The sequence below is a fragment of the Astyanax mexicanus genome, chromosome 9, assembly GCF_023375975.1.
Source record: "Astyanax mexicanus isolate ESR-SI-001 chromosome 9, AstMex3_surface, whole genome shotgun sequence".
NCBI lineage: Eukaryota > Metazoa > Chordata > Actinopteri > Characiformes > Acestrorhamphidae > Astyanax > Astyanax mexicanus.
Window position 1 is genome coordinate 24,704,089 of NC_064416.1, and position 20,216 is coordinate 24,724,304.

The following is a 20,216-nucleotide window of genomic DNA, read 5'->3' on the forward strand; positions in this document are numbered from 1 at the left end:
AGCTAATTACTATTTTTATTCTGCGGTTTTAGCCGGTTAGCCCCATTGACCTCTAATCATTTTAGACTCGCGGGCTCCCTCTAGCGGTTGGCGGTGGCGATAGGAGGTGGGCAGTCTCTCCATAAACCAGCTCTAAGTGCATCTCGAATGTGGTTCCGTGTTACAACGGAAGAATTCACAAGAGCTACTTGGTATTAATAGTCTTTAAAATAACTAACTAATAACGGTAAATTGAGTAAATAGCAGAAAGTTGCGGTTTGTTTTAAAGCAACTTTGCTTTTGTATATACAGTTTGCTTTAACTGTTTTCTAAATAATGTGTATATTTTTTAATATTATCTATTAAATTATTAACAAAACAGCCTTCTTGAATCCTTGAACATTACAGCAGCTTTTATATTAAACACAGTACAAACATAACCTCCTTAATATATAATATAAAATATAAAAATTACCCCCACATAAAAGAGGCTACAGGTTTCTGACAAAAGGAAATGTATATGTACGGAGATTCCCTCTGGCAGACGGACAATCTTAACTTTCCCATTTTAAAAATTGCATTAAACAGTTATTTGATTAATCACGAATCATTAATCCGATTAATCATTTTGTAATGTGTAGAGTTTTAATCAAATTCGCATTTAACCTTCAGTTTAAGTTTTGAAGCGGCGCCTGTTACTGCTTTCTATGTTTCCCTTTATTGAGGAGGACATTATTTGGTGTAACACCAGTGGGTCACGCTGGTAGAGTAATGTCAGGGGCTGAATGAGAGAATCAGGCTCTCAGAGCTCAGGGATCGTACTGTTTGTTCCGCGGGGTTTCACTCTGCTCTGTGCGCTCGGTGTCAGTGTGGTGTAGCCGGTGGTGAGCGCTGGGACCATGGGCCGGGTGGTGAAGGTGTTGAGGACTCTAAGGAATCACTGGAAGAAGTCGAGCTTCGCTGCCTGTGTGCTGTCTTACGGCGGATACTGGATTTATGGGAAGCACTGGTTAGTTCCTCAGCCTGGAGGTCATTCTCATTACAACACTACCAAGACCCTATTACAGCTCCACTGAAAATACAGCAGCCCAGAGCAGTTACAGACACCCCTGCTGAACATACAGCTCAGGACCAGTCGCTCAAACAGATGAAACACAGCCTTATGCTGGTCAAAAGCTGGATAACAAACTACCTGTGTGCTGAGGGTCTGTGGATGTGTGTAGATGAGCTGTGGAGGAATGAGTTCAGCCTGGAACTGATCAGAGATAAAATAGATTAGATGTGGTGGATCTTTAAGCTGGTTTAAAGTCACAGTTGGTGTGTTGTTTTGTTTTACAGTGACAGTGTGCTGCGAAGAGAGGCCTGCCAAGAAGCCAGGGTAAGATGATCTGCGATGATTATCAGATTGAGGAATAACAAATACATTAAAGTTTTTAATAAATGGTGCCTTTCTTGTGCAAGTATTTTAATAAAGTAGAAGATTTAATGTTTTTATATATTTTTAAATACCTTTTATTTATGTGCCTATACATTACTGTAAATTAAACATTTTTGGTCTTTTTGAAATTCAAAGTAAAGAATGCGAACTACTGGAAAAAAGCACCAGGCACTAGAGATAAGAATTAGAAGACATATAATTTGCCAATAAAGACCTTTGCCAATGTTGTTCTACAAGCCTGTAAAAGGTGTGGAAGAATATTCACAGATTATGGCATTGTTAATTACCTGGTTTGTTTACAGGAATTTGGCCGGGCATTAATTGGACCACAGGAGCCTTTAAAGAGAGCAACAGTAATCCTGAATCCTGCAGCAAGCAATGGGTGAGCTTTTGGAATCTGCTTTCATTTGCTGGTTTAAAGGTTGTATGTTCAGTCATTACTAAATTCATAAACTCTTCTCATAGAAAAGCCAACAGTCTGTTTGAGAAGAATGCAGCCCCCATCTTGCACCTTGCTGGAGTGGAGATCAAAATTGTGAAGGTATTGGAAACAGCTTAGGAGTGTAATGTGTTTTTATCTGGGAGCTAGTTAAGATAGTTACAGATAAATTGCTGTTGTTACAGACTGACTATGAAGGGCAGGCGAAAAAGCTAATGGATTTCATGGAACAGACAGACATGCTAATTGTTGCTGGGGGGGATGGGACTCTGCAGGAGGTATGGCATGTTGGTGTATCTGGAATTTTAAGAAACACTTAAGTGATGGAAACTAAAATGTTTCTGTTCATGTTTTATAACTTGTGTGTTTTGTTTTAGGTGGTAACTGGTTTACTACGAAGAAATGATGAGGTATGTGCTTGTAATAGAAGTCAATATGTCTGTGGTGTCTTTAAAAATGATTAAAACCCTGTAATATATCAGATATACATGGTTTACCAATGACGCTCACATAAATTGTTTCAGCCAGTGTTTTTACTGTAAGCCAGTATGCTAACTGCCACTTTAGATTTGTACATAATAGAAGCTTCTTCCAGCTTTATTGCTGAAACAACAGCTTTACATCCGATTGGCTTATAAGTTTCTATCAGCATTGCTCACTGTGAAGGAGTAATGTTTTTCTCGTTACACACAACGTGATGCTGCCACCACCATGCTTCACTTTTGGATAACATTGTTTGTTAAGAAATCTCAAGAAACTTCTAGCCACACTCTCATTTAGGCTAGTTTTGTTCAGAACTATGGATATCATTGACTAGTTTTTGTAGCTTCCATCACAAGTGTCATTTTCCTTTCTTTCTACTTTCTATCATATTCTCAGACCAATAGCACTTGTTGTATGAGCAGTTATATTTAACATTTAAGCTATGCTTTGGTTAGGGTAGTATCTTTGTAACATGTGATAACATTATCTGTGTAATGTTAAAGCTTCTACAGCAGAAAAAAAAATCTGTTTATCTGCAAAATTATTTACACAACATCTGTATCACTTTAAGTGAATATTTTTAAATTGTTATTTGCAATCCATGTAAATATGTTTATTTTTTAGTGCAATAAATGCTGTATAATTATACATCATATATAATCTAGACATGTGCTTCTTTGTTTTAATCCTAGGAAGCGTTTAGTAAAACGCCCATAGGCTTCATTCCTCTGGGCGCTCACAATTCCTTATGCCAAAGTCTACACCTAGCTACTGACAACACAGTCAGGTACGCAACCCTGTTATACTCTTTATTCTCATTCTATAATGTATAATGTATAATCGTATAGGCTGGGTGATCTTAATTAGCCTTTGTGATACTAAAAGTATGTCAGTCAAAGTAATTGAACTTGCAACTGTTATTTTTGGTTTTAGGCGCATCACTTCCGCTACGCTGTCCATTCTCAAAGGCGAGACAGTACCGCTGGACATCTTACAGATAAAGGTTTGTATGCATTAGGTTAGATTAGATCTTGGGAAGTCCTTCTGGGTTATTTTAGGGCCAATGAAAATTGATTTAGGAGAAAACTGTGGGGGGGTCTAAAAGATAAATTTATCTGTTTACATAGTTATCTGTGAGCACTTATTGTCTGTTTTACTGTGTTATTTTGACCTCAGAGTGAAAAGGAGCAACCAGTCTTTGCTGTCATGAGTATACGCTGGGGTTCCTTCAGAGATGTTGCAGAATCCATCAGCAAGTAAGTAATGAATAATAAATCCAATTTATTTTGCATTAGTTCAAAAACAGTATGTATAGTAAATATGTTTTGAACTGTTTTTGATTAAAATTGGTTCTCCTCTGTCTTTTATGAAGATATTGGTACCTTGGTCCCTTGAAAACAAGAGCAGCGCATTGGTTCAGTACATTAAAGGTAAGAAGCAATGTATCTCAGGGGTGTAATAGTACAGAAAACGCACACCATGGTTTTGCACTGTTCCGTTTTTTTTTTTTTATACATATATTACTGTAATAGGTTACCACTTGTTCCATGGAATGCTGTATAGCACCCTCTTGAGGTAGATAATACAGCCTGCAGTGTGTTATTTAAGCAGACACACCCTACAGTTGATACTGTTGGATTCACCATAATTTTATAAGTTAAAATAAGATGGAAAATGGCCAGAATGTCACTAAAATACTTGTTTTTTTTTCTTATTTCTAACGTTAAATTTGATAAAACTATTCTTTGTGTAATTGACTGTATTTACCTTGTTTTTCTAGACTGCTATGTGTTCCATTGAACTATGACAGCCATACTATTTACTGTTCTGTGTGAATAAACATACAGTTTACATACCCCTAAGATATATGTAATTGATTTTGTATTTGAATAAATAATTTCCTAAAAAGAATTTAATGCTGCTAACTGTAAATAAAGATAAGTTACCACTTACCAATTCCTTTGATATTTTGGTATGTTGAATTATATGAACCGTCTCTTGTATCACAGGAATGGCCACAGACTCGCCAAGCTTCGCTATCGTATCTGCCTCCTGTTCCTCGGCCTCCGGAGATGCCCACTGAAAAGCCCCAAAGACCCAACCTGCTACACCGCATCTATATCAGGCTTCAGAATTATTGGAATCCTCCTGTGGAAGGTAATGTTTAAGAAATTTTCCTCAAATACGGGCCATAAAAGCCAAAATGCTGGTGTTTTTTGCTCTGTATCAGTGAATTTGCTGTTTATTTCAGAGCCCCCTGTAGAGCCAGAGCCAGAAATTTGGGAGGAGAAGCATCTCTCCACCTTGGAGCTCACAATAAGCACACAGAACAAAAACCCTGTGAAGAACGTAAGTGACTTTATCTATAGCACTATTTATTACAATATATGTTTGAGTAGGCTGCCAATCCTGAATATTGATTATGCAATGCTCCTTGTGTATTTTGTCAATTTCTTTGATCTTAACACATCTGATCTATCCAATAAATTCATTAACATGACCAGCTTGAGTGAAGCATGCAGGACCGCTGGCCTGTGTCCATTTATAAGATCAGAAACACATGCACCATATTGGCAATAGTAATCACTCACCCATTTCAGTCAATTATACGCATGGCCAATTATACACCTAGGTGTGCAGACTGCTTCTACAAACATTAGTAAAAGAAAGGGTCACTCTTAGGAGCATAGTTAGCTCCAACCAAGCCTCATATCACCAAACAATATATTGGCAATATAGTGCATTTTAAAACAGTATATGCAGATGGTCTTTTCTGCTTTTTCTTTTCCTGCAGCGTACAGATGACTCTATGGTGCTTTCAGTGGAACCAGACACACTCACAGTTGGACAGTTCATAACTGAAGGGTAATTATTCAAATTTAATTCTGTTTTCATTTTCAATAAGAATGCATAAACACTGGCCTTGGCAGATACAGTGGGATGTAAAAGTTTGTCACTCCTATTCAAAATATTTGTGAATGAAAGTAGTTCATATTTCACGTTCATAGTGTTTTAAAGTAGAATATGCTGTAAAACATATTTGTCCCCTCCTTATTTTCTCACACTGGTATTATTACGCAAGATGACAACCAAAGGAAACATGATTCACAGTTTTTAATACATTTATTTAGGCATAAATCTGACTTTAATGATTGACCTGTTTGGGGAAAACAAATTGCATCTTTGTGACTTGGTCAATCAGTCAAATTCAGTTAATTGCTGAAATTAATATAAATTAGGTGTAAGCTATATTGCATATATATTTAACTTAAATAATTATATTACATTTTAATTTAATGTGTGAAAAAAAAGTTACCCATTATAAAAAAATAAAGTTACCCATTATACTCAAATATAATGCGATAAATACATATGAGGTTTTATTAGCTTGTAGATCACAAATAAAAGATATGTGATAACCATAAACAATGTAGTGATGTTTATAGCTGATTTATCGCTGTATCTTGACTCAACTTCTCTGGGCTTCCTGAAGCCGGGCTTGAGTGAGCGGGAGCTGATCTCAGCTGGATCTCTTAGTGGAACCTAAAGAGTCTGGACTGAACTGTTTGGCTAACCTGAGCGAGGGTTATTTAAATAAAAGCTGCATTTATAAGCTTGCTTTGTAAATACATACACCCAGAGTTGATTTTAGGATGCCAAGTAGCAAAACTAGAGGAAATAAGAGGGGGAAAACACTGTTTTACAATACTTTGTACAGAAATAATATTGTAAATTGGCGATGTATTGTGTTGCATGTCGGCACAAGTTGACTTATGGCTATTTATCATATTACATGCAGTATTAAAAAAGCTGAGAATCCACTGGAGAGCACAGAACACACACTTCAGATGGAGGCCAGTGCATGTCGTGTCAATTTGCCTGAGGTAAGAATAGATTGTTTTTTTTTTGTTCATTATAGAGAATACACTGAGAGTCTCTCATTCCTGACGTTTAGTCAGGTTTATTAGATTAGTTTCATTCACTTGCTGTGATTGATTGTGTCCACAGGAGGGCGCTGGCTTTTATAACATTGACAACGAGGCCTTTGAGGCCATGCCAGTGGAAGTGAGGCTACTGCCGCGGAAACTAAGGTTCTTTTGCAGTGCTGAGCGCAGAGAGGAACTGGCACAAGGGAACTGAAGGTGGTCTGGGGAAAAAAAATCATACTTGTGGAAGGAATCAGTGGAAATCTGAACTTTGGGTTATCGGACTCCTAACAATGGGCTGTGTACTTTCACTGCAGAGATGATGTTAATCATACAGCATCAGAACAGTATTATAACTCGCATCCATCTTACACTTCATTTAGAATTCTTACAAATACTGGCTCTGGTCTCTTTTTTCTCTAAAACAGTGCCACTTAATGGCAAGGATTACACAAGCTACTGAGAACATTTTGATAAAAAAAATAAAAAATCACCCATTCTGCTGTACTGGACGTAGTGCTGGTGACTAGGAAGGCCACATGCTGAACTAACGATTAAAAGATGGGTAAAAGGTGGCCACATGAAGAGAAGAACAAATACTCAAATAGGGTGTAAAATTAAAGTGATGATTAATTAGTAGTCCCCAGCCCAAAGTAAACACTGAGCCCACTGCAGCTTCAGCTTTCTGTTCTTGACTGACAGAAATTAAAACCTGGTTTGGTCTTCTGCTGTTGTAGCCCATCCATCTCAAGGTTTGAGGTGTTGTACATTGTGACATTCTTTTCTGTTTACTGTAGTTTTTGTTTACTCAAAATGGTTTGAACAGTTTCTGTCGACTTCAATAGTAAATCAATGTACCTTTTTTGGCACAGTTCCCCAAACCACCACTTATAGGAGATTTTCTCTTTTATTATACTATTCTGAATTTTATAGGCTGTCCCAGGAGATCACCACTTCAGCATTGCAGAAGAAATACTCAAAGTAGCCCATTTGGAATAAAATCATGCTCTGCTCAAAATCACTGAGCTCACTTTTGTTTTTTAGCCATGTAGAGGGGGTTGATAATGAAAATATTTGAAGCTGTTGGCTTATATTGGCATTACATTTCTTCCACTGAGTTGGCTGATTGTATACATATTTGTATGAATAAGTAGTTGTACAGGTATTTTTAATAAATACCTCAGAAATTGTGCATATGGATAAACTGAAGGCAAAGTATGGACAGTAGGCTTCAGCCGCATATTTATTCCTAACGTTGACCTTTACATACAAAATATATAGCTCTGAAAAAAAAGAGACCATATAAAAATGATTTTCTTTGATTTTACCAAACTGAAAATCTCTGGAATATAATCAAGAGAAAGATGGATGATCACAAGCCATCAAACCAACCTGAACTGCTTGAAGATTTGCACCATGAGTGGCATAAAGTTATCCAAAAGCAGTGTGTAAGACTGGTGGAGGAGAACATTCCATGGTTATTAACCATGGTTATTGCACCAAATATTGATTTCTGAAATCTTAAAACATTATGAATATGAACTTGTTTTATTTGCCTTATTTGAGGTCTGAAAGCTCTGCACATTTTTTTTGTTTTCAGTTTGTTTTCTGTTCTCATTTTCTGCAAATAAATGCTCTAAATGAAAATATTTTTATTTGGAATTTGGGAGAAATGTTGTCTGTAGCTCAAAATCAGAGAAACTGATTCAGAAACTGAAGTGGTGTCTTAGTTTATTACAGAGCTGTATGTATAAATATGTCCATTGAAAATTTCTATTCTATTTACATAACTATATACTCTAACCACACAAAGTTGTAACAACGATGTCACAATGCTGTCAAGAATGCTTCAGAATACTCTGAAGAAAGACCTGTTCACTCATGTACTGCTGCAGGTGTAATCTTGCCCACTGTAAAACAGCTCAAAACCCCCCAGAAACCCAGTGTTTACTCATGGGACCAAGCCAGACATGATTTGTATGTTCTGTATCACCGTTTGTCCAATGAATTAAACTAATGTATAATTAACAAGAAGCTTCATTACACTGCAGTTGTTGTAGCCCATATTTTTTTCACGAGAAAAAAAAAAGATGAACATAAAATGCCACAACCAGTAAAGAGAAAAGTTTATTTCAAAATGGCAGTGAATAAGAATCACTGGCTTTAAACCAAGAGATACATGCTGTTACAGTATGTGGTGCGACACAGAAGTGTTAACTAGTGCTGATGTCAGCTGAGTGGAACTTGACATTCGTACAGTGTGAGTGTATGTGTGAGTATGTGTGTGTGAGTGTGTCTGTGTGAGTCAATGACCCATTTTAATGCTCAGTCAGTACACAAAACAAAAGCGTGTTGGATTAAGTATTCATACATACATGATAAAGAATTCCACCTCTGCAAATATATGTTACATGGCTCATTATTGTACATTCCTCTGTAAGCTTTATAGAATCAGACAACAACAGAAATAGCTTAATTTAATTCTGTTTCTCAAGAAACTGCACAGGAAAGGAAATGCACAATCAACAACAATAGGAAAGACAGAGGAAGAAAGCCACAGAAATTCAACAGTATTACTTAATATAATTATATGTTGCTGATTTAAATTAAATACCTTTTAGCGTGTATTATAAAATAATATACAATATCCAGACAGAACCATCCTCTTCCTAGTCAATCCCAGTCACATAACGAGTGCCTGCACTCATTACCACAAAGTAGAGAAGACAGTATGTGCAGTCCACCTTTGGTGTGCAGATTGGGTGCTGGATTATGGGTGTAATAGTTTAAATACAGTGTATATAATAAGAATAGCAATAAAAAGTATAACAGTGTATTGGAATTTAACAGTATTGCCACCCCTCAGTCTAGTGAGGGTCTTCTATTTGACATTTTAGTGAAAACCACCAACAGTAATCAAAAATCTGGGTGTATCCTCCAAGATGGGGCTGTCCGGTATGGCTGCTAATTGTTAAACAAATAAAATCCTGCAGCCACACTGCCCCCCTACCCTTAGTGTACAGTGGAGAGGGGGAGGCTGTGTTTATGCCTCCCACACAATTAAATTAAGAGATGCTTTATCTACCCTTAAAAGGAACAACGTAGTCCTTAAGGTCCAATTACATTCACACTTTGCACAAAAAGTTGGTCCAGCCAAAGCAGTGTGGGTAGTATATAATTACAGCTGTAGACTGAGGACATTTAAAACACAAATTTAAATTAAATTCTGAAAAAACAAGGATCTTAAGCTTTTAATAGAATATATATTGGACAATGGGGTCTTTTTCCTGTTTACACAATCAGCAGAAACAGGGTCACTGGATAGACAGCCCCCAAAACAAGTAGACACTTGTCTGTACGAATTGGGGCTAATCCTTAACCCCCACCCTGTGCCCCAGCTTGTCAGTACAGTACACCAAGAAGAGCATCCCCCAACCCAGGCCTCTAGCAACACAATGGAGGCTTAGACCAGGTTCACCCTACATGATTTTAAGCTTGATTTTCTATATGCAACTGCAACAGCAAATGTGAGAGCAAAACAATTGTGTCACTTGTTTCTTACAGACGTTTCTTACATTTTGGAAGAAAAATGTTCTTCCAGTTCTTGCATGCGTTTTCCTCTTGAGGAAAGACTATATTTTGTGACCCTGTTCCTGTGGTCAGTTTTCAAACCACATTGGCTGAACGATTCCCAAATACAAAACAACAGGTTATGTGATGTTAAAGATGCAACAATTTAGTGACTCTGAAACAAACTCAAGTAGTATGAACCTGGCCTTAGTTAGCGAGTCAAGGGCTTCACCCTCTCAAAGCCACACAATGTCTACTAATAAGCAGGGGGCTGGCTTCTCATTCTATGATCTACTCAAGGATTACAATGAACAAAGAGTAATCTGCATATAATCTATAAACAGGAGCTGTCTAGATAAGAATGCACATCTCTCCCCCCTCCAGACCAAGAGTACTTAAAGGATAAACACCCAGCATTAAACACACACATACACAGGCACACAAAATCTAGCCATCTTGCTAGAAAACACCCGCTGACTTAATCCTGCTGGCTCCAATAAAATGTACTATGTGAATCAAACACAGCATTTTGTACATTTAAAACATGGAGTCCAAACAATACAGTCAAAAAAAGTCTCTTAACAAGTAATACAGCATTCACTGGTAAGTCATTGAGAAAATCACATTCGTATCTCTCCACACACAAACACACACACTCACAAACAAAATACATAGGTGTCCATATGTCCACCAGCTGTGCTGTGTGTGGTGCAGCAAACATGTACAATAATTTACAATCGTCAATAACAACAGTGACAAGCGAGTAAAGCCCTGTACAGCACAAGCACATGTATACCTCTTCTGTCTTATTAGTATTTAGACAGAATAACTATTCAATATTGTGAAGTTATTTATTTTTAGTATAATCATTTTATACAGGTCCCACGAAGGACCAGATTGTGAGGATTCTAAAGCAGGACTGCCTGAGGAGCCAAAACATATTTCAAAATATGAAACAAGAACAAGTCAAAAGAGCCAAGTAAACTTTCTCAAAGAGGAATTTCACCTCCAACTACAGCAGAATTCAATTGTTAATGTAAACAGAATCATTTAGAGTGGTTTAATTCAAAATATGACGCAATCATTAGGCCCCAGGCAGGAACACAAAAGAGGAGAACAAATCAGAATAACCTCCTAACCGACAGAGAGCAGAGCGATGAGTGAAATAAATGCTTCACTCAAAAGACCTTGAATTTAATATTTCTATATAGACATGAAACAAAGTATTTGTTAACTTTGAGTAAACCACTCTAAAAGACTCTGAAAAATAGTGGAATTTTCCTGTATTAATATGAGTAAACTGCTGAAAAAAACAAAAAAAAAAACAAACAAGCTGCACCAAATTACATGTTATACCACAGTTTGCAGCTAGTGGTCCTTAATGACTGTTGCACATTTGGACATACAGTACATACAGTAGTTGACACGTCTGTGGCCGATGTACAGTATAAAGTACTACAATGAAGCAAGGCAAGAAGGACCACAACCAAAGCCACCCTGGAGACCCATCAGAAAACTTATCTGATGACTTCAAAGGTTTGATTAGTACTTAGATCAATAAATATATACATGTAGGTTTTTTAGGCCAAATGATTTCTTTCCTTCATCAAAATTCATCCAAAATTAAATTATCCGTTGGGTCCAGCATCAGTGTAGCGAGAGAGGCAAAGATGGTCAAACTCTTAGATACTAAGCTTTTGTGAAATCCAAAAACAAAAAAGTCATTCATCATATTGAGGTTGCCGTTCAGCAGGTATAAACTGATGACACGATTATGGTGAATTACATATTTCTGGAATGAGTCAAGTCAATACTGCAGGGAATTATGGATCCAGTATGAAAAATCCAGCATGGTTGGTACAGTTCAGGTCAGAAAACCGTTTCTGAAAAACATTTATGTGACAAGACGATGAAGGGCAATCGTTGGCTTCTTGAGTGGCTCCGTTGCTGGACAGCTCCATGTTTAGTGTCTGGGGTCCAGCTGAAGAACATTCGAGACCCAGCAAGAAGGGACATTACATCAGATCCCCAAAACAGCGCTGGCTAGAAGAACAAAGTCACAATTGAGCTCCACACATTGCAAGCAATAACAAGAGGCACAGAGATCAGTTTCGTCATTTATCAAGATGTGAGCGGAGGCGCAAAAGAGTAGGAAACCCAGAGGTGGCTGGAAGGATATTGAGCAAACACACACAGACGTACACGCACGTACAAGATGCACACAAGCAGACAGATGAGCCAGGGGGTGTGAAGGCAGCAGTGTACCAAAGCCTGAAGGAGAGACAGTGCCCTGGAGTGTTGGCAGTATATCAGGGCGGTCCAGCGTTGTGGCCAGGGGGTCAGTACTGGCTCCTGAGGCACCCAGGCCAAGGGGAACAAAACAAGGGAGACACAGAAAGAGAGAGGAGAAGAAGGAGTCAGGCAGTGTGTTCTAGCCCAGACAGGCTAGGGGCTCCAGAGAGAGCAATAGACATTAAAAAAAGAAAGTGAGAGAGAGCAGAAGCCTCTCTGGCCTTACGGGCAGCAGGGATTGTCGATAACCAGCATGACATCGATGCCATAGACCTCCAGAAGGTCCACCAGGAAACCACGATCACCTTGTGGGTCCAGTCCCATGGCTCGCACGTGCTCAGCAGTCAAAGTGGGGTCAGCACTTCCTGCCACCTCCAACAGAGTCTGGAAGATGCGGTTATTCTGCTCCATAAAGAACCTGGCAAAAGAAAGATTCATTCGTTTTTCTACTCTTATTATCAACATTAGTTTCCATTAGTCACTGAAATAGAATCCTGTGGAACTCCAAATGATATGCTAAAGGTGGACCAATCAGTGTTTTCGGACCAACCACCATTACATACACCAATTAACATAGAGATATAGCTACATAAATACGTTATTGATGTGGTCTGCAGCATTTGCTTTGTTTGTTTTGTGAAGCTACTAACACTTAATGGTAATTTACAGCAAAATTAAAAGTTTTACTCAATTATTCCACGGTTCTATGGGCCATTTTATATACCAAGGACTTGCTCCTTGAATCAAACAAGATGTTTTGATGCTGCAAATCTTTAAGCTTCTACATATTAATGTTAATGAAATTAACTGATATGTTCTAACTGAGCTTGGCACTTACAGAATAAAAAGGTCTTCCTCATTAGACGTGCAATCTCCATCAACCTCCTGAGAATACAGCAACAACTGCCTGCAGGGACATGAAGGTCATAATCATCAGCACTAACATTCAAACGGGCGTAGCTGAATCTGTTTTCTCAAGTGAATTATTAACCACACGATTCTGTACAATTACAGAACCTAAGAATATTTGCTTATGGCAACACAAGAGAGTTCCTTATCTGAGATACAAACAGTAAATAAAGGTGTTTACTTTCACGTCTTTCCGGATGAGTGCGGAATATGTAAACGCACCTGAGTTCATGCAAACAAGGGTAGTTAAGCAATTCAGGTTGGTAGTACTATGACATACATACTGCACTGTTGTTGATACCACATAATGAATGTAATTTACAGCAGCATTTTTAGTAGTGACGTACCAATAGTATTTTTTTTTTTTTGAAGCAGATCAAATTTAAAATATTTAGCCAATCATTCAGCCCCAATAAATGTAATGATATAAATGCTTCCACCTTTACTTGACAATACACTGCCAATATTTTCTGTGCTTTATGGTACTTTTTAAGCCATGCAGAATATCTGTGGTTTTAGAAGGTGCTTGACCTCTGTTCGCTGAGTTTGCGGTACTTCTCCCGGTCAGCATTGTTGATTCGAAGCAGAGGCTGCAGGCTCTCCCGGTGTGTCTTCACATTCTGGTTGTCTATGTAGACGTCATACAGCTCCTTCTTCTCCTCAAAGATCTTCTCTGTGGTGCCTAAACAGTGGCATAGGAACAAACAGATTAAGAATTAGAATCCAGACTGTTCTAAACATGAACTTGAGAGAATGCCTATAAAATCTACACTTATAATAGATAATAATAACTTAAACATAATTTAAAGAGTAACATTTTCTGTCTTGATTCTAATCTCTAAATCAGTCACTTACAAGCCACGTAGGACAGCTCTGTCTCTAGAGCTGTGATGTCAGCCACGTTGATGTAGAAGAAGGGGCGGAACTCCGGCACGGAGGCACCAATCCCAGGTATGGACACGTTAGCAAGGCAACAGCAGCAGTATACTACAATGCACAGGGAGAGGCATTGAGAATCATTGGCTGTGGAAATATAAATCCTACAAATAATAGATATTGACCAACAAAACCAAGATAATTGTTGATGATTGCTTGTAAAATTGAGCACGTCATACAAAATAAGATTAACCTCCAATTTGTTTTATTTCTATATGAACAAATTCATATAGGTTTGTTCAATAGCGTCTGGATCTGGATCAAGTCCACCTCTTTTTACTGAATCACATTTTATTCCTTTGGTCCATGCCATGGTTTGCAGCAACTTTCACGCTGGTTATTTTGGTTTGGACTAAACTAAAGTCTGAAGGGTCACACCAAACAATGTAGGTTTGAAGGCACCCTTAAAAACATTTAAAGCAACGTTTGTACAAAATGGCTACAATCACATTATACAGCATGTGATTCAGCCTGCAGTCACATGGTATAAAGGCTCAAAGTAGAAACATTTCAAGTTTCAAGTGTCATGTCTCACCCCGGTAGCAGACCACTCCGACAGGGGGAGGGGAGAAGATGAGAATACGCTTCCTTAACAAGGCAAATTTCCACAACACCATGATCTGCTCCCCAAAGAACCGGATAAACTGGGACATACAGCCAGCAGGATGTGTGATCTGACAGGAAGTGAACAAAGGCAAACATTATGATAATGTTTTGCACATGATATAGAATATATACATTCTCTCACTAACATAAAATATTTTCACACAGCTGGATTCATAAGAAAGATGTAATATTTATTAGATTGCATTGACTTTCATTGAAGAACTATTTAAGTTGATGTAGAGCAGGACAATGTATTGAGATTTTATTGTATCGTGATTTTTTTTACCGTTTCGACAAAATGCCTAATTGAGAATTGAGATGGCAACTTTGACATTACAGAATAAAAATAATAAATCATTGTTTACAAACCTCTACATAATGCAATATTCATTCATATTTATATTCATGTTACACTACTGAAAACTTGTAATGTAATGTTAAAGAAATGAATTAATGTTAAGAGAAGTCACACACAGCCAATTTGTCTGGATGATCATTCAGCCTAAAATTTTGATACAACTGCAAAACATTATTTTTTACAATTTTAAAGTGGGTCTGATAAAAATCTTTGTCACTAACCCAACTATATAAATTCAGCCAAACTGCTTCACCTCAATACATGCACAAAGCAGCAAAACAGAGTTTATCTGACTTGTCATTTTCACAAAAGAAAATGCTGTAGCAGTGAAACAAATCTGGGCCCTGGGCAAAGTGAAGAAATGCTCTTTGTCTGTTCTGACTGGGCAGATTATTCCCCATAAGCAATGCACATTAAAATGCCTTGTGACTAAAGTTAGCGCAGATCTTCAGCACATCTTCATTTTTGCCCAACTAACCGCTTATCGTCCAGCAACACAACAAACGGCGAGAGAAGCATCTAATATTTCGTAATACAGGGTCGCTTGTCTGCTTACCTTCATCTCTGGATGCATGCAGCGGTTAACCATGGTCCCCAGGGCACTGGTGGGGCAGGCAGTGACCAGGCCGTTCCCTCCAGAGGGAAGCACAGCCTTCTTATCCTCATAGAATGCCTCCAGTGGAGAGTACTGGCCTGGGCACTGTAGCTGATGCCTGTAGTCAAATACAGAAAGCATTTTCATATTGATTAGGCATAGTACTTATAAAAAGCTAGGACATTAACAGAGAAATTGTTTCAGAAAGACATACAGAGGCAGGTATAGGTTGTTGTTTCAATAAAGGTGATTCATTCTATGAAAAAGTGGACATAAAATGTGTCAAATTGTGCTGTGTGCTGTACCAAAATGGATCCCAAACCCTCATTACAGTTGTGCTACATAGGAAGGGACTATTTAGTTTACTGAGTCACATATTTGTAACGTTGTAGAAACACAAAGAAATTAATTTCCTCATCGGCAACATGCATCAGTATGTGAAGTAGCTACGCCATGTTTAAATCTCTAGCAATAAAGTAATGTGATTATACCTGCCATTAACAAACTACATGAGAAAACAGAAAACAGAAAAAAGTATTCAAGGTATTCAAAACTGCCACTGGCTCATACGAACAATTTTGTTCCACTCCATTTTGCTTGTGCTGTGTTTCAATTAAACAGGGATGTTGGAATGTGTTAGCACTTCTATTAATCACTCATACAGACAGTACGTACTATACTGTTCAAAAAATGATATGTGCATTGTGGGACTACAAACTACACTATAAATTCGCTTTATAATTCAGACACTGTGAGAAAAATGAATGACATTTAATAGCACCTTCAAATGTATAGAGGGATTCATTTCAGCACAGCCTGTGTTTATTTGTTGCTTTTTCATATTAGACAGAGCCCATTAAGCTTAATCCAAACACCCCGTCACACAAAACAGAGAGGGAAAACTGTTTTTATTAACATTCTTACACAGCGGATCAGATTCCAAATAGTCCTACAGACTCAATGACTCAAAAAATCTTTTGACGCAACCTAAATCTCTGTACCTATGTTTAATAGATGAGAATGTCATATTTATAGAAAAGGGGGGGGTGGGTGAAAAAGAAGTAGTGAAGCGTGATGAGCGGTGGCGTGAGAAGACTGAGGAAATGACAAACAGAACATGAGCTAAATTAAGAAATCTAGGTCCACAGTCTTACTCTCCTACTCTGCCCCACACAGATTGGCAATCTTTTTTGTCGGATCCTGGAGATAGTGGACAGTCAATAGCACTTACCGGACCTGGTTCTCTAGGAAGTGCATGTAGCGGTACAGCAGGGTGTAAGACGGAGAGAGAATGCCTACAGACTTCATTCGAGCCCCTCTTTCCAGCTCACTTTCCACTGGCATATTAGCAAAGCATGCCAGCCCAAAGTAACAGCCCTTCCGGAAATATCTGAGAACACAGACAAAGCATAGAATGCATGTTAGATTCATGCAGAAGATAAATGATTCATCTTTTAAATTAGATGATAAGCACACATTACACACTATGCATTATTAAACTGTGTATACAAACAATCAATGATCGCATTGACGAGCATCTGTGCTGTAGTCGATCCAATCCTGTAACAAATGTAGCCTGAAATAGCACACATTAACACAGAGTGATGTCATGTTGTTAGATGTGATGTTTTTCTACCTGTGGGCAGTAGAGTGTAGAGGAGTGTTTAAGTAGTTTAAGCACCATCGCTTATTTTTTTAAGCTCATTTGATGGTAAAGTGTTCCAATATATACAAATAGCTACATTTAAGGCATAGAAATTGTTTTTTCAAATTTTCTCCACAACTTACAATTTTTAAAACCCACACAGCCAATTACTAGCTAGGTCACACCCATAACATGAGGCCACCAGTGCTGGGAGGAGAAAGGCTGACACATGCTTTTTCAAAACATATGAACTATCACCAACACATAACTTGGTGATGCACTTCGAGGAGAACACTAAACTGCCAAATGTGTAGCAGCACTCAAGAGAAACCAACATTGGCTTGCATGTTGTTGGTGCTAGTGATGGGAGGAATGGGGATTATAGGAAGGGTCACCCAATCCATTCAGAAAGAGTGAGGTCAAATAGAGGACTCTTGGACTCCCAATATTAATTCAATCAATATTGATTCAATACTGCTAAAGAAATTCTAGGCTGATACTGGATAAAAGCTAGAGGGGTATTAAGCCCTCCAGATTTGGGCTGTGGAGCAGTGGAACTGTCTTCTCTGGAATGATGGTGCTCCATCCAATACTTTTGGGATGAGCTGGGAACAAGGTGGGGTGCTGGTTATCCACCATCCTCACCTCACTACTGCTTGTCACCGAATGCAACCAAATACTTAAAGCAATGATGCAAAATTTAGCAGAAAGCTTTTATATGTACAATATACACCACTAATCCCACAAAAACAGGATTCACTGTTTAATACTATTGATTTTGATATAAACATTGCATAAAAAGGTGTACCAATACTTTTGTCCATATGCACATTTTTGGACATTTAATAGCTGCATTTTGCTCAAATTATAAATAATAGTAAACAATTTATGTTTGTAAGTCAACAGGTGTTAATTATCCCCTTGTCCCCTTGTTACATATAATGGCGTTTGAAGTGTTCAGTCACTTCAATAACTAATAAACTGAGCGTGGGAATTATTGAATACCCTTTAATCCTGTGGTACTGAAAAAGGATATCCATGACATCCAAGAAAATAAACGCTTAAAACAGATCACTCTCTGTGTAATACATCTATATAGTATATGAGTTTCACATTTTGAACTGAATTACTTAAATAAAGAAACTTTTCAATGACATTAAATTTCTTTGAGATACACTAGTAAATGAATACATTAACTTTTCTAAATAGACGTGCCCCATTAAGCCTAGTCCTAGACTATTTTTTCTTTCAATGGGAAATCATCATTCTATCTAGTATCATCTCCACAGCAAACATTATAGGCTGTTTTTTCCTTTCCCAGACCTAGTTTTGGACTACACAGCATTCTAATTGAAGATTTTTTCAATAAAAGCAAAATAAAAGACGAGGGTTCAGATCATACTCTTACATGAAATCATTCGCAATCCGATGAGAGCCGCTGGCCATAGACTTGAACTCCACCCCTTCCAGGTTCACATCCTGAGGTAAGCACCACTCCACCATGTTTCCTGTGGATGACACCAAAGTGAGGGTAAAAAACAGTGTGAAACAGCAGATCCTAACTTGCATACTGAGACAACAGGTGAACACAAATCATCTCTCAACATTCAAGAGAACATGCTGAATGAAATTGATTTGTACTAAATGTCATACACACACACAAAAAACTGTAAAAAAAAAAAAAAAAAAAAAGGAAGTGTATGAAGAGAGTGTGTGAGTCAGCTGGATGACTTCAAGCTCAAACTCTCACCAAACTTCTCTTTTATTTTCTAGTGACATAACTTAAACTGACAGCAGGTCACTGGCCGTGTTTGTCCAACCAAAAGGATGTACAGAGTACACACCCCCGAGGGATGAAGACTATATATATAGCTGCCTATAGCTTATTGTGTACAACTGGCATAAAAATGGGTGAGAACAAATATTAGCTTTAATGGGGGACAACCACAGCTCTGACATAGCGTTAACATACATAGGTTACATTCATTCATTCATCTCTGTTGAGGCATATCTGTCAGCTGATCCTGCTCCTGTTAGCTATGTTGGTACAGCAGGGCAGGACCAGCTGCACACTTGTCTGCTCACCTGATCTGGTGTCGAAGGTCACCACGAACACAGCAACAATTTGGTCCTTTTCCTCCCATTCTGTGACCCGGCGCTCTTTAACCGAGAGCCCGGTGAACGCGCAGTCTCCCTCCTCGTCTGTGGCCCCAGCGTCCCCCTCAGGCCCGGCCTGTGTGGAGGGGGATCGCGGGCTAGTGCTTCTAACAGCTGTTCCGCCGCCCGGAGCTCCAGGACTCGAAGGCCAGCCCAGGCCGGCTCCCTCCCAGCCCTGAGGGCGGCACCTCTGCGGGTCCGAGCCCACGGAGTCCGCCGGCTCCAGAGAGGGGCCGCTGGGGGGCGGCTGGCCAGGGGGAACCTCCTCCCAGTCCAGCAGCGGAGCGCGGTCAGACTGCTCCACCATCGCCGCCGCCGACACCCCGCGGGGGAGCTCAGTCAGTCAGCCGCCCGCTGAACAACGCTCTCGGCCGGTCCGCTTAGAACACACCGCGGCTTCTTTCCGTCGAGAGATGGAGCATCACTGCGGCTTTGTGAATAGAGTCTCAGTGTGTGTTTATCTCTGTGTGTATCGGGGTGTGTGTGGACGAGGGAAAGGAAGATGATGACGAACAGACGCGGCCACTGTTTTGATGACGTCGCGCGCTTCCGTTCACGTGTTACAACCGAGAGCCCCCCCGCCCCCTCGCTCTCTCAAAACAAAAATAATTTAATACAAAAAAATTAAACATTATATCCTGCTCATAAAATATTCAAGCAATAAAAATGCGTTAAAAGCAATCTATACTTCATTGTCACATTTCACTCCATAGATATGCTGACAAATATACATATGCCCTTAACTCTAAATATTTTTTTTATGTACCTGTTGATTTGCCCTGTGTTTGTTGAAAAGTGTATGAAGGAAATGTGTAATAAAAAACTTTAATCACAAAAAAGCAATCTATACGAGTAAAGAATGTAATATAATTTTTAATTAAAT

General features: G+C 38.7%; 2 protein-coding genes across 5 annotated transcripts; one reads left to right on the plus strand and one right to left on the minus strand.

Moving 5' to 3' along the window:
• The first annotated feature begins 712 nt into the window (after positions 1-712).
• agk (acylglycerol kinase) lies at positions 713-8,308 on the plus strand. Of its 2 annotated transcripts, XM_007255970.3 has the most exons (15): positions 713-988; positions 1,318-1,357; positions 1,720-1,799; positions 1,883-1,958; positions 2,042-2,134; positions 2,234-2,266; positions 3,032-3,126; positions 3,273-3,342; positions 3,516-3,595; positions 3,712-3,769; positions 4,349-4,496; positions 4,591-4,688; positions 5,134-5,204; positions 6,139-6,223; positions 6,348-8,308. In XM_007255970.3, the coding sequence occupies exons 1-15, from the start codon at positions 879-881 to the stop codon at positions 6,477-6,479; spliced, it is 1,269 nt and encodes a 422-aa protein (XP_007256032.2). In that variant the 5' UTR covers positions 713-878; the 3' UTR covers positions 6,480-8,308. The 2 variants fall into 2 exon arrangements, with proteins under 2 accessions (XP_007256032.2, XP_015463018.2); XM_015607532.3 differs by lacking the exon at positions 2,042-2,134.
• Positions 8,309-8,379: 71 nt separating this feature from the next.
• dennd11 (DENN domain containing 11) lies at positions 8,380-19,876 on the minus strand. 3 transcript variants are annotated; one of them, XM_007255972.4, is made up of 10 exons: positions 19,262-19,876; positions 18,585-18,684; positions 16,763-16,921; positions 15,493-15,649; positions 14,508-14,646; positions 13,892-14,023; positions 13,568-13,718; positions 12,966-13,034; positions 12,354-12,545; positions 8,380-11,878 (listed from the first exon to the last, which is right to left on the minus strand). In XM_007255972.4, the coding sequence occupies exons 1-10, from the start codon at positions 19,638-19,640 to the stop codon at positions 11,851-11,853; spliced, it is 1,506 nt and encodes a 501-aa protein (XP_007256034.3). In that variant the 5' UTR covers positions 19,641-19,876; the 3' UTR covers positions 8,380-11,850. The 3 variants fall into 3 exon arrangements, with proteins under 3 accessions (XP_007256034.3, XP_007256035.3, XP_007256036.3); XM_007255973.4 differs by having other exon boundaries at positions 8,380-12,187; positions 19,262-19,875; XM_007255974.4 differs by lacking the exon at positions 8,380-11,878 and having other exon boundaries at positions 12,350-12,545; positions 19,262-19,875.
• Positions 19,877-20,216: the final 340 nt, after the last annotated feature.

Coding starts and splice junctions, on each gene's coding strand:
- agk (XM_007255970.3), top strand. CDS start 879: ATGGGCCGGGTGGTGAAGGTGTTGAGGACTCTAAGGAATCACTGGAAG. Junction 1,959..2,041: donor TGGAGATCAAAATTGTGAAG/GTATTGGAAACA, acceptor CTGTTGTTACAG/ACTGACTATGAAGGGCAGGC. Junction 3,596..3,711: donor GTTGCAGAATCCATCAGCAA/GTAAGTAATGAA, acceptor TCTTTTATGAAG/ATATTGGTACCTTGGTCCCT.
- dennd11 (XM_007255972.4), bottom strand. CDS start 19,640: ATGGTGGAGCAGTCTGACCGCGCTCCGCTGCTGGACTGGGAGGAGGTT. Junction 13,719..13,891: donor AGAGCTGTCCTACGTGGCTT/GTAAGTGACTGA, acceptor GCCACTGTTTAG/GCACCACAGAGAAGATCTTT. Junction 11,879..12,353: donor ATCGACAATCCCTGCTGCCC/GTAAGGCCAGAG, acceptor TTGTTCTTCTAG/CCAGCGCTGTTTTGGGGATC.